General features: G+C 42.9%; 1 protein-coding gene across 1 annotated transcript in view; it reads left to right on the top strand.

Annotated features, from left to right (window-relative positions):
* The first annotated feature begins 9,210 nt into the window (after positions 1 to 9,210).
* Positions 9,211 to 12,453, top strand: part of DARS1 (aspartyl-tRNA synthetase 1) — a 62,433-nt gene continuing 59,190 nt past the window's right edge. The window contains exons 1-2 of the mRNA XM_065931461.1: positions 9,211 to 9,412; positions 11,375 to 11,432. Of these exons, the coding sequence (XP_065787533.1) occupies positions 9,347 to 9,412; positions 11,375 to 11,432 (124 nt within the window). The 5' untranslated portion in view covers positions 9,211 to 9,346. The remainder of the gene's footprint in view (positions 9,413 to 11,374; positions 11,433 to 12,453) is intronic.

Raw genomic sequence — 12,453 nt, 5'->3', positions numbered from 1 at the left:
AAAAGGTAAGATCTACAAGAGCTGGTATCTTTATCTTACTTTGTTCCCTGATGTATCTCAAGTGCCCAGACTAATGCCTTTCACATAGTTGGCACTCCGTAAATATTTGTTGAACAAATGGATGAGCATTAGTCATCAGCTAAGTGTCTTACATGCACCACAAGTGTGTGTGTGCTAAGTTGTTTCAGTCGTGTCCGACTCTGTGACCCTGTAGACCATAGACTGCCAGGCTCCTCTGTCGATGGGATTTTTCAGGCAAGAATACTGTAGCAGATTGCCATACCCATCTCCAGAGGATCTTCCCAAACCAGGGATCCAACCTGAATCTCTTACATCTCCTGCATTGGCAGGCAGGTTCTTTACCACTAGTGACATCTGGGAAGCCCCTTACCTGCACTAACATTATAAAATAAAATATGAAAAATGACTTTTGTGTTAGGATGGCAGATCCAATCTTGCTTCTGCCCCTAGTCCTATAGAAACTAAAATCAAAAAGATGAGAGAACAGAAGGGGGGAGAATACCCCCAAAATTCGAGGAGCTGGAGAGCAGACAGGCCAGTGCTAAGCAATTTTGCAGATATGAAAAGCTGAATCCTAAGGCAGTAGTCAGGAAAGCTGAGAAACAACCTAATTTATACCATAGAAACCTCAGAATACTCAGGATAAGCAGCAACAACTACCTCTGCAAATAGAAGTGGGGAGGAGAATTTACAGGGAAAACTGTGGGAAACTACATGAAAAGTCTGATCCCTACATCCCTCCCTACTTCACTATTTTGTCAAGAGTCCTCTTCTACCCTGACATGATGTAGTCTCTGGAGAGGGTAAAAGAGAGGGTCCTTGAACTTTAGAACCTAGGTACTATACCAAAACTAGAATTCAGTGACCACACGCATGTAGAATGCTGAACATTCCTAGAACATTAGAAGACCTTTCTCTTCAGGCAGGAGATTAGAAGCATTTTATGCTGAACAGTCTGACTAGCCAAAGGGAAAGAACTAAAGATATAGACACCTAAACTTGCCCATCAAATGGCCCAACCAGATCATGACCCAGTAAAACTTGAAATTGGCAAATTCCAGTCAAATGCTCAGAGTTTCTAATTAGCTTTTTAGTGCCCACTTTTAACTTGAGCTGACAATCAAAGAATCACCCATAAACAAATGAGTGAATGAATGAATGTTGAAACATCACAATAAACAGGAAATATAAATATAAAATTTATAAATTATAAAATTTATAAAAATATAAATTTATTTATGTCAACTTAGCACAGTGTAAATAAATAAAAATTAACCAGACAGCTGATGTGGGTCTCTAACAAGAAAGATAGAGACCAAAAGCAAACAAAAAGCAACTTGTAAGACATGGGCTATTCAAAGAGAATACTTTAAAACCTACCCCCCAAAATCACCTTATTAATATCCTCAGAAAGATATTGCATTGATAAAAAAGATCAGGATTCTATTCTTTTAAAACACAATTCAGAGAACAAAATGGTGTATGGGAAATGATACACATGACAGCAGAAATGAGAAGATCTCAATTGAAAGATTAGAAAATAAAGCTGAAGAAATCTCCTCAAAGGCAGTTTAAAGAGGCAAGGAGATAGAAAATGAAGAGAAATGATAAGGAAATAAGATGACCAGTTTGAAAAGGCCAATATTTGAATAATAATTGAAGTAAGAAAGCAGAGAGGAATTAAAGGGAGAGAATCATTGAAGAAATTTTTTTTTAAGAAAATGCCCCAGAATTAAGTGAGTTTCCAGGCTGAAATGCCTGCTGAGTGTCCAGCACAATGTTGAATTTAGACCCATAGGTTGGTACACATTGTGAAATTTCAGAAGGTTAGGAACAAAGAAAAAGACTAGTGGTAACTTACTTATCAGCTATCCTGCAAACTTCTTTTTTTTCCATGGTAAAAAAAAATCACATACAAAGGATTAGGAATCTCAGTGATGCTTCAAACCTCTTAACAGCAATACACACCTATAGTGGATTCATGGGTCTCATAGTCATTTTCTTGGTCTCTAAATGCATAGTTTGGAATGAACACGTTTGGTAGTTGGCAAACCCCACATTGGTTCCTGGCAAGACAGGAACACACAAAACAAGCAAGGCCAAGGTCAAACCCTGACAGATTTGATCAGTCAAGACATAATAACCACTTTTAGATTTAAACAGTTTGGTACTCACTTACACAGTAAAAAGAACAGCCAAAGGTGCCAGCCCAACTTGATCCTTGCCCTTCATACCAAAAAAGGACAAAACTGAAACAAAAGGGACCAGATGACTGCAGTGTGACTTATGGGACACCAAGGAGGCTAGACACTGGCTATGTAGTTTTACATTGTTTAGCTTCACTAGTGGGGAGTAGGGGTAAGGAGGATGGCAGAAAATGCCGTACTTCATCAGACAGCCTCCCAGAGGAGACAGGGAAGCCAGTGGGAGACGGTTTTCATCCCATCTGTTACAGGAGTATCACAAGGTGTATTTCCAAGACTCAGATTAGCTGCACTTCAACCCAACCCTTGCCTACATGGCTTATTTGGATGCCTACAAGGAGGTCAAGTGACAAGGCAAAACTGTTCCCTCACAGTTCTTTGGCCTATGGGTTAAAGCTATCATATTGCAGAAAGCTAACAGGAAAACTTTTAAATTTGTTTCCCTAGCCTCCAACTAGGATGATGAATCATAAACAGTATCACATGCTCAGGGGGAATGGCAGAGATGAGTGCATCTCTTGAAGACCTGATAGCTGACAGTCCCCATCATATTCCCGTTTTTTGCTCCCGAAAAAACCAGAACAATCTAGGGGTTTGGCAGTTGACTACTGCAAATTCAACCAAGTCAAAGCTTTAGTTGCAGCTGTATCTTCATTAGAGTAGATTAACAAGACCTCAGGCACATGGTATCAGTGGCCACTGATCTGGTAAATTCTTCTCCTCCATCACCTTCAGGACAGAGAGCCAGAAGCAAAAGTATTCCCCCAGGGCTACGTCCTAAATAAGAATAATCTATCAAGTTAAGGGATCAAAGTAAAGAAGAACATGTAGAGTAAGGAACATGTAAAGTAAGGAAGTAAGTACAGGTAGAGGCTTCACAGGCAATGGAAAGTTAAGATCCATACCCTAGGTAAGGGACATATATGGGATTTTTGTTCAGATTTCTGAAGAGCAGTTCCTATTTTAGGACTATACCTAATTGAGGGAATAAAAGCTTTAAAAAAAAAAAAAAAATCCCAAGATGGAACAGTTTCATAGACTCACTTCTATGTTGGAATCTCATAAGTATGATAGAATGTTTCATTGATCACAAAAATCCAGTGATGTTCCCTCACAAAAGAGTAAATTATCCTGCCCTGTTGAACTCATGAATAGCCATGTGACTTGTGTGGTCAATGAAATAAGAGTACAACATGAAACGTGTCACCTTCAGGCAGCCATTTTAAGAGCTAGGTTCTCTTTTCCCTGCCTCTGTGATCATGGAAGTGAGGTAGTGTTACCGACACACAAGTCTGTATGTCTGACACACAGTGAGGCCAGCCAAAATGTTGGAGAAGCAGCAGAGAAACATTTATTGCAATGCCGTGCAATGAGATGCGGAGAAGGCAATGGCAACCCACTCCAGTACTCTTGCCTGGGAAATTCCATGGACGGAGGAGCCTGGTAGGCTACAGTCCATGGGGTCGCGAACAGTCGGGTACGACTGAGCAACTTCACTTTCACTTTTCACTTTCATGTACTGGAGAAGGAAATGGTAACCCACTCCAGTATTCTTGCCTGGAGAGTCCCAGGGATGGGAGCCTGGTGGGCTACCATCTACGGGGTTGCACAGAGTCGGACACGACTGACGTGATTTGGCGGCAGCAGCAGCAATGAGATGGGTGGTTCATGCCTTTAAAGCCCCAAATTCCCCAAAAGCTTTCAGCAAAGCCCTTTTCTAGGAAAGGTGAGGGAGGGGTGTGAGTAGTTGTTGTTCTGGCACTTCTTGGTGTCAGAACCTCTGTTCTTAAGGTCAGGTCATGGTCAGGTAATAATGTTCCTGCAAACCTCCACCAAATAAATATTATTCCCTGTTCTGACAAGAAGAGGCAAGGTCCCAAGGCATAACTTTCACCCTCCAAGGTCCACGTCCTGGCTGAGAGGAGGCAGATCTCAGCTGATAGCTCCCTAAGGCCATGTTCCCAGACTTTGCCCAGCTGTTGTTGCTGAGAGCCAGGTGCCCGGGACCCAACTGACCCTCAGGCTCCTCAGTCACCCAAATGGCAGAGGCCAGGCCCAAAAGACTGCGACCCAGGCAGACTACCCCTGCCATTAAGTCGCAGAGATGGGAATGGGAGACAGATTCACTAACTCAAGGGCTGGGGGGCCTTGGCGAGTAATCTGGAGCCAAGAACGACACAACCATGAAGCCTGTTTCCTGTGCCTTGCCACCCCCCCCCCCCACCCCAGCTCACCCACCAGCCTGAGGCCAGGTAAGTCAGAGGGCCCACAGAGAAGGCCAGGATTTGCCTCTTACCTCACTCTCTGCCTGAGGACCACCACTCTGAGGACCATTGACTGAATGGTCCCGGTAATGGTTGCTCGTTGCCAGTTAGCTGTTTGTGGGAGGGGCACACTACAGATTGACCAATGACTGAGCAGGACCACTAACAGTCACTCATTGACAGTTGCTTGGGGGAAGGGCCCACTGCAGCACCAACCAATGGCTGAGCAGGACCACCAACGGTCACTCATTGGCAGTTGCTTGCTAACGGTCCTGTGGTAACCACTGCTTAGTAAGCGAGTTTCAGGTTAACGGCAGGTGCTCCAAGAGGGCTGCGCATGGCCAGGCTCTTTAGTAGGAGATAGATAGCCCCTGGGTTGCACAGCTGGGGTTTGTCAAGTGGAATAAAATCGAAGCTTACCCAGACACTCCAAAGTCAAAACTAGTGGCAGAAACTGAGCTCTGCTGAAGTAAAGAGATAAGGTGACCACTCCTGAAGTCAAGGAAAACTTCCCTGTTTGCACCTGCAAAGAAAGGCTCCTTGGGGGTCAAAAAGTGAGGGGGTACCACCCCATAGTAAGTATGGCCATGGACCCACTTGCAAGGCCTCTGCTATGGACTCCATCTTAGCAAAAAGATGTGCACACAGGTTGGGAAGTGTCCTAGAACAGGTCAGGTGTAAAAAAGAAACAAGGTAATTGGCCAAATGTAAACCAAGTCCCAGAAGGACTGTCCTGTATGATTTAAATCATACTATACTCCTCCTCGTTATGGGGGATGCCCATACCCTTTGTCTCTGAGTGTGTATTTCTTCCTTGCTTCAGTCTTAAATAAAACGGTTTCTCTGTGTGCTGTCCCACTTAATGTGTGTGTCTTTAATAATAAACTTTGTACCTGTTTTCACAAGTTTTGCCTCCCTGAAATATTCTTGTTTTCAATGAAGGTAAGAGCCAGGGAAACTTTGCTTTTAGCTTCTAGCCCCTGGTGGTCTAGCAGCTAGGATTCCTGGTTTTCATTCAGGTTGTTCATGCATGTGTGCTAAGTTGTGTTTCAGTCCTGTCCGACTCTTTGTGACTCTATGGACTACAGCCCGCCAGACTCCTCCGTCCATGCGATCCTCCAGGTGAGAATACTGGAGGGGGTTGCCATGCCCTCCTCCAGGGGATCTTCCTGACCTAGGAATCAAACCCATGTCTCTTACTCATTTCCTGCATTGGCAGGCGGGTTATCACTGGCACCACCTGGGAAGCCCTTAATCCAAGCTACCCAGATTCAATTCCTGAGCTGGAAATGAAGATCTTTCTTCAGGACTGCTCACTGTTGAGATCAGAAGCATGTGCCAAGATGGAGCATCTGTCATCCTAGGTGCCTGAGTAACTAGATGAGCACAGCCCCTTTGCTAACCTACTACAGACCTAATATGAACAAGAGATAGGTGGTGGTGGTGGTTGAAGTTGCTGAGATGTGGGCATCAGTTTGTTACTAACACAGCATATCCAAACAACCCTGACTAGATAGGAGGAGGCACTCCCCTGGAGTCTGCTTATCTGTCCAAAGCCCAGATCTTCTTGACCTCTACAATGGTTATTTGTAGTTGCCTTTCCAGGGTCCATCTCCCTGTCCCTTAGCTTCCGACAGTGGTTTCCACATGGTTCCTGTAAGCTAACTCTGTTCCAAACTCCAGGGGAAATGCAAACTAGGCTAAACCAATCAGAATATTCCATTTCCCTGACTGTATGGATTGGGTCAGTAGTGGACTTGTGTCCTTAACTGGCCCAGTCAAAGTGAATCTTAGGGTTCTCGCTGGAAATGCACGTACTTACCACTACTACAACAAGTTTTACATTTCTTTATCATTAGCTATATGCGATTTTACTAAGCGGATTATGTATTATTGAGAACCAGGATCCTAATTTATCTCTTTACTGCCAGAACCTGGCATAATTGTTGGCACAAAATAGATGCCTATAAATAATCATTGATCAATTAAAAGGGGAATAAAATTTACTCTTTTTTTTCAAATTTCAGGGCCACCTATCCATCTACAGAGCCACATTCAGCTGTTTGCATCTCTGTCCTTTCCTTTCCTCCATCCTCATCGAAGAATAAATGACATGCCCAACGTTGGTCTTTCAAAAAAACTAACAGGTAAAATTTTCTTTCTCATTTTCCTGGGATGTATATGGCATTTACTGAATACTTAGAGCAAATCTCTTCTGGGCTCCCTTCTACTGTACAGCGTCAGCACCAAAACCTCCACAGTGCTGAAGTAACTGCCTCTTTGTAACGGCACCACATCAGCCATGTGCTACTGGAGAAGTCTCAGTTCCAGGACCAAATCATGGGTCCTTATTAAACGGGTCCTTACAATGTCCAGAAATAATACCAAATACCAAATAACCTGAAGAAATATAAATATTTTAACCTTTTCTATTCTCCTCAAATCACCAATCTCCCTTTTCTACCTCCCCTGGAAACTCCAAACTCATCATTCATAACTTAGCCTCCTCTTCTAGAGAAAACAGAAGTCATCACATGGGAGATCTCTCATTGCCCTAAAATCAAACATCTACCACTATCCTAGCATCCTCACCTCCAGCTGAGATAGAGGAATTGTTCCTTTTCCCCTTGTCCCACCTCCTATCTCTCCCTTATTAAAAAAAAAAAAAAAAAAAAAAAAAAACTTATGCCATCACTCAATCCTTTTCAGTCTTGTATATCAAAATCTACTTTTTCACGAATCCTTCCCATTAGTTTTTAAATGCACTGAGATCTTCTTTTCAAAAAAAGCTTCACTTATTCCTTGTTAACTACCACCTGTATTTTTCCTTCCGCTCCCATCTTATCTTCTCATTATCTCCAAAAGACAGGAAAGTTGGTGAGGTACAGTGGTTAAGAACATGGATCCTGGCACCACACTACCTGCTTTGAAATACATCATTTAATGTCTCTGAGACCATGGGCAGATTACTCCACTTCTCTGCCTGAATTTCCCCATAGACAAAAAGATTATAACACTGACACTAGTGCTTATCACAGAGTAAGGTTGGCTGTAATCACTTTTATTTTTATTTCTTTACTTTCACTCACCCATCCTGACCCCATCACTTCACGTGTTTACTAAGAACACTAATGACCTCTGCGTTGCTAAATCCAACAACTACTTTTCAGTTACCATCTTACTTGAAGTTCAGGCAGCAGCTGACAATGTTAACACCTTCTTCTTGGAACATCCTCTTCACTAGTCCAGGGGCATCAATTACCACATACCTGGCAGTGTCTTCTTCATCTTTATCTGCCCATCTTTTTCTAGACGCCACAAAGCTAGAGGTTTCCTGGACATTCTCCCTTTAAATGTCTCAAAGGCATTTTATACACACTACGTCCAAAACTGATCCATGATCTTTCTCTCCCTAACCCCCTGCTTTGAATATTCTTTGGTCTCTTCACCTGGCTAACTCCTACCCCTGCCTTAGATTTCAGCTGAAGTATCAGTTTCTCAGAGAAGCCTGAGGTGAATGCCTTCAAAGAAAATTTTAGCACCTGGTACCCCTACTTCACACCTGCAGTGAGACGGTAAGTTACACATACTTCACACCTGCAGTGAGACGGTAAGTTACACGAGGGTTGGGACCACGTGTCCTCTCACTATCCTATCCCAGGACATGAATGCAGTAACCTCCACAACCCGTTCAGTCACGCTAGCGTCTAATCGCACTCTTGAACAAAGGTATAAACTGTGCCACTTTGTGCCAGGTTAAGATTGCTAGAATAATTAAAACATGGCAGGGTGCAAAGAAGTCTAGCAGAGGAAATAGTATTTTACCAAGCCCCTAAATCAGTTTCAATCGCAAAAAGAGGTTCGTGGATGACCAAAAAAAAAAAAAAGCTTAAATCGGAGAGATTCATTCATTAGACAACCAACTCTACACATTGTCTTTAACAATGCAATCAGACCAATTGTGTGGCAATCGGTGCAATTCTGTGGAAGGTTTTGCCATTGGGCTTCCCTGGTAGCTCAGATGGTAAAGCGGCTGCCTACAATGCGGGAGACCCGGGTTCTATCCCTGGGTCGGGAAGATCCTCTGGCGAAGGAAATGGCAACCCATTCCAGTACTCTTGCCCGGAAAATCCCATGGACGGAAGAGCGTGGCAGACTACAGTCCATGGGGTGGCAGAGAGTCGGACACGACTGAGCAACCTCACTTACACTTCACACATGACTTGGACACCAGTATTCAATCCTACCTCAACAAGCCATCTACCTATAACCCAGCACTCCTGTGTCCCACTACATGGCAGCTTTTTCCGAAATCTGCCATTAGTCCAGGCAGCTACACTACCGCTGGGGAGTACTGACGGAGAAGTTCAAGGAAGGAAAAGTTCTGAGCGTGTGTGGACGCTTCAGCAAACAGTGTGCTCTCAGAGCGAGGAGGAGTAAATAGGGCTGAAAAGAGAACACAGTAGACTTCGCAGGTGGGATATGGCTGAAAAATGAATGAGTGGGAGAGCGTGCCAACTGGCATGCCCGGGACCTTTCCCCTCAGAGTCGATCTCGCGACACTGTAACTAATTCCCGGGGAATTCCCGGGGATTTCCTCTAACTCCAGGCAAAGTCCCGCAAGGCGGGGCAAGAAAAGGAGACGCCGGCGCGCGGCCTTCAGCCTCCGCAGATCTCGAGAGAACTGCGCTTATCGCGATCTTTCCGGAGCCAACACTCCACGCGGAGTCGGAGCGCGTGTGCTGTGACCGGAGTGCAGGGAGGGCGGAGACTGTGCGGGAGGGAGAAGCCCCTTTGGCCTGCCCTACGGAAGCCTGCGAGGGAGGGTGGTGATCGCTGCCCCGTCCAGTTGTCCAGATGCCCAGCGCCAACGCCAGCCGCAGGAGTCAGGAGAAGCCGCGGGAGATCATGGACGCGGCGGAAGTGGGTTTCCTCCTTCTCCGGGCCTTGGAAGAACAGACCCTTGGGCCGGATCGCGCTGGGGGGCGGGGGGAGCGGGGGCCCTGGCCTCTGGATCCCTGGCGGCACTTTGCCTGCAGGCCACGGGCCTGGGGCCCGGGCGCCCGGAGCCTTCAACCGGACCTCCAGGGCCCTTGCCCGAGCACCTTAGCCAGGCTCACTCCGGATCGCATTTCTCACTGGGGCGCCTGGAGGCATGGCTTACTAGAAGCGTTTCTCTGAGCTGGAGGGCGGGGGAGGGGGGCGCGGAGGGCGTGTAGTACCCGTTGCCCCGGAAGTAGGAGCGGCCGGGTCAATCTTAAACCTCGTTGGGTTAGGCACGTACTTCACGTATTCCTTCTCTTCCCCGGAAATTTTTAATGTCCACTGGTAATCGATTTTTGCTCAGCACTCGTGTACCTTATGTTTTTCAAGTAATGACAGTACTTCGTAAAGCGATCTGCCACTATAATGACCGTTTTCCATGTGACAGCTTTAAAGAAAAGCTGTCATTTTTATTTCCTTTCTTAAGTAACCCAAGTGAGGTAGGTGGGGAAGATTGTAGAGAATGCGTTTGAGATGAAGTGACCACAGATTATCTATGTAATTCATAATACCCCGTAGTCCATCTGTGCTTTTCAGAAATGAGTGTTTGAAACCGTTCTACCAGTGATGTGTGCTCTTAATGAAATTGAGATTTCTACCTGGCTGCTAATTTTTCTATTGAGGAGATATGAATTTGTGATCATCTGCATAAGGAATAGGTCATTTTAAAAACATTAGATGGAATAGGGTTGCTGAAATATGAACAGTACTAATAAGTGATCCCCTTTTTTCTTTTCACATGCTGTAACCTTTTTATGCTGTCCTCCTACTACATTTTCTTTAAGGTGTATTTTTTTTTTTAATTCGGAAAAAAAATTGTTTAGTAAGCACCTTAACATGTTGTCTGGTTTGTTTTGGTGTAAATGCAAAATCGAATATCTTCCAAATCTAAGGGAGAGGATTCCAACAGAGTGACAGAAATGAACTGTTTATTCACATCCTAAATTACCTTGAAGGAAACCATTTTTATGTATTCTTGATCTGATTAAGTATGTAAACTAGCAGTGTGCCTTTGCAAATAGTATAGGTCTATAGATTATATAAGGTAGACATTGGGGCAGTTTTGTCACTATAGCTGGAAGGATCTTAAGAGATCATTTTCTCAGTAAAGTGAGATTAAAATAAAAGGCCGCTTACCAATTTAATAAATACAGTTTGTTAATAATAGTCTAGACTCTAGGCCTCTTTTTTTCCTGTTCCTGGCTTAAAATCTGTAATAGGAATTTTGGTGTCATATTGTCAGTGTTGAAGCACTTGCAACCTGATATCATGAAGAGGTTTTAGAACAGGAAGCTGGCAAATTTTTTGATGGTATTTTACAAAAGGAAAGTTGTAGTTAGCTTTTATCCAACATCTCTGATTTCTAAAATCTGAACATCTGGTGCTCAGAAAACTTATCCCTAACTGTTGGTTCTCTTTGAACATCTCTTCCTGTAATGGGAAGTTAATAAAACTGTGGTATCTCATCCTTCTCCCTTCAAAAAGAGGAAATTTATAACCCTGCTTTGAAGTAGTTTAATCTCCTTTTTGAAGAAAGTAGTTAAGATGTGTTGTACATGTGTGTAAATTTTATTTGAGAATGCTGTTCTGTATGGTATATCAATCCAGGAGTGGTGATCTTCAAAATAAATTATCCAGAAGCTGGATACTTATCCTTTTTCTATGGAGTGCATATATAAATGATATGACATATTTCCACAGTTTAAAACTACTAGTTTGAATTAATAAAATAGTCCTGAAAGTTAAAATGAATTCATCTTTTTCTGTTGTGTTTCTGTGTTTATTAATACTATGCTATCAGTGTTTAAATAAAAAGTCATAATGTAAAAACTTTTTTTGTAGGATTATGCAAAAGAAAGATATGGAGTATCTTCAATGATACAATCACAAGAAAAACCAGGTTAGTAGTTATGTGATAATTTAAAAAGGCTTTTTTTACTTTCTAATTCCAGGAAAGCTCTTCATAAAGTTTTAAGTAAGGCTGACATAACTGAAAATATAACACTGAAGGCATAATTCTGAAAAACTTAAATGGTAAACTTATGCCATTGTTGTTATTGTTTAGTTGCTAAGTCGCATCTGACTCTTTGTGACCCCAGGGACTGTAGCCAGCCAGGCTCCTCTGTCCATGGGATTTCCCAGGCAAGAATGGAGTGGGTTACCATTTCCTTCTCCAGGGGATCTTCCCAACCCAGGGATGGAACACACATCTCCTGTTTGGCAGGCAGATTCTTTACTACTGAGCCACCTTGAAAGTCCAAGCATATACCATAACCCTGTGCAAACATTATCAATTTAGGGTCTCTAATCTAGAAAAGGAAGAAAATACATTAAATTAGTATATTTTAAGCTGTAAATTATATTAGAAAGATATTCCTAAGTGGCCATGTAAAAAGACTTGACCTGGCCTAGGAGATAAAAGATAAAAGTAGCTTCTTTCTTCATATGTAGCCTTTTTTGCATGCCTCATGAAGCTACCTCTTTTAGTACCCTCCTTGACTTACATAAATATGTCTTTGAAAATGATTTAATTGTTTTTCTCAGACCTGTAAGTTTTCTATTTGTAAACATTTGTCTTCCTTTTATTTGTTTCTTTTTTGTGTCTATTTTTGTCTGTTTCTCTTTTTTTTTTCTAGTTTATATATGCAATTTCAACAAGATTATCCTATTCAACTATTTAACAATCATTTTTCTTCTGGTAGACACCCCAAATTATGTCTTTCAAGCTTTGGTACACCTGCAGACCTTTAGGCTCTGGCCCATTGGAAGCACCAAGTACTTCTAATATATATGCCTGCCTGTGAATTTTATGCTTTGAAAATAATATACCCCAGGTCAGTTTTAATTGTTATTTTAGATTTAACTTACTGCATGGTCACAACATCACTTTTCCTCCCCAGCTTTGTTGGGAAAATGTGTAA

The sequence above is a fragment of the Muntiacus reevesi genome, chromosome 3 (assembly GCF_963930625.1).
Source record: "Muntiacus reevesi chromosome 3, mMunRee1.1, whole genome shotgun sequence".
NCBI classification, from domain to species: domain Eukaryota; kingdom Metazoa; phylum Chordata; class Mammalia; order Artiodactyla; family Cervidae; genus Muntiacus; species Muntiacus reevesi.
Note: the sequence above shows the minus strand (reverse complement) of the source record. Positions and strands in the feature narration are given on the sequence as shown.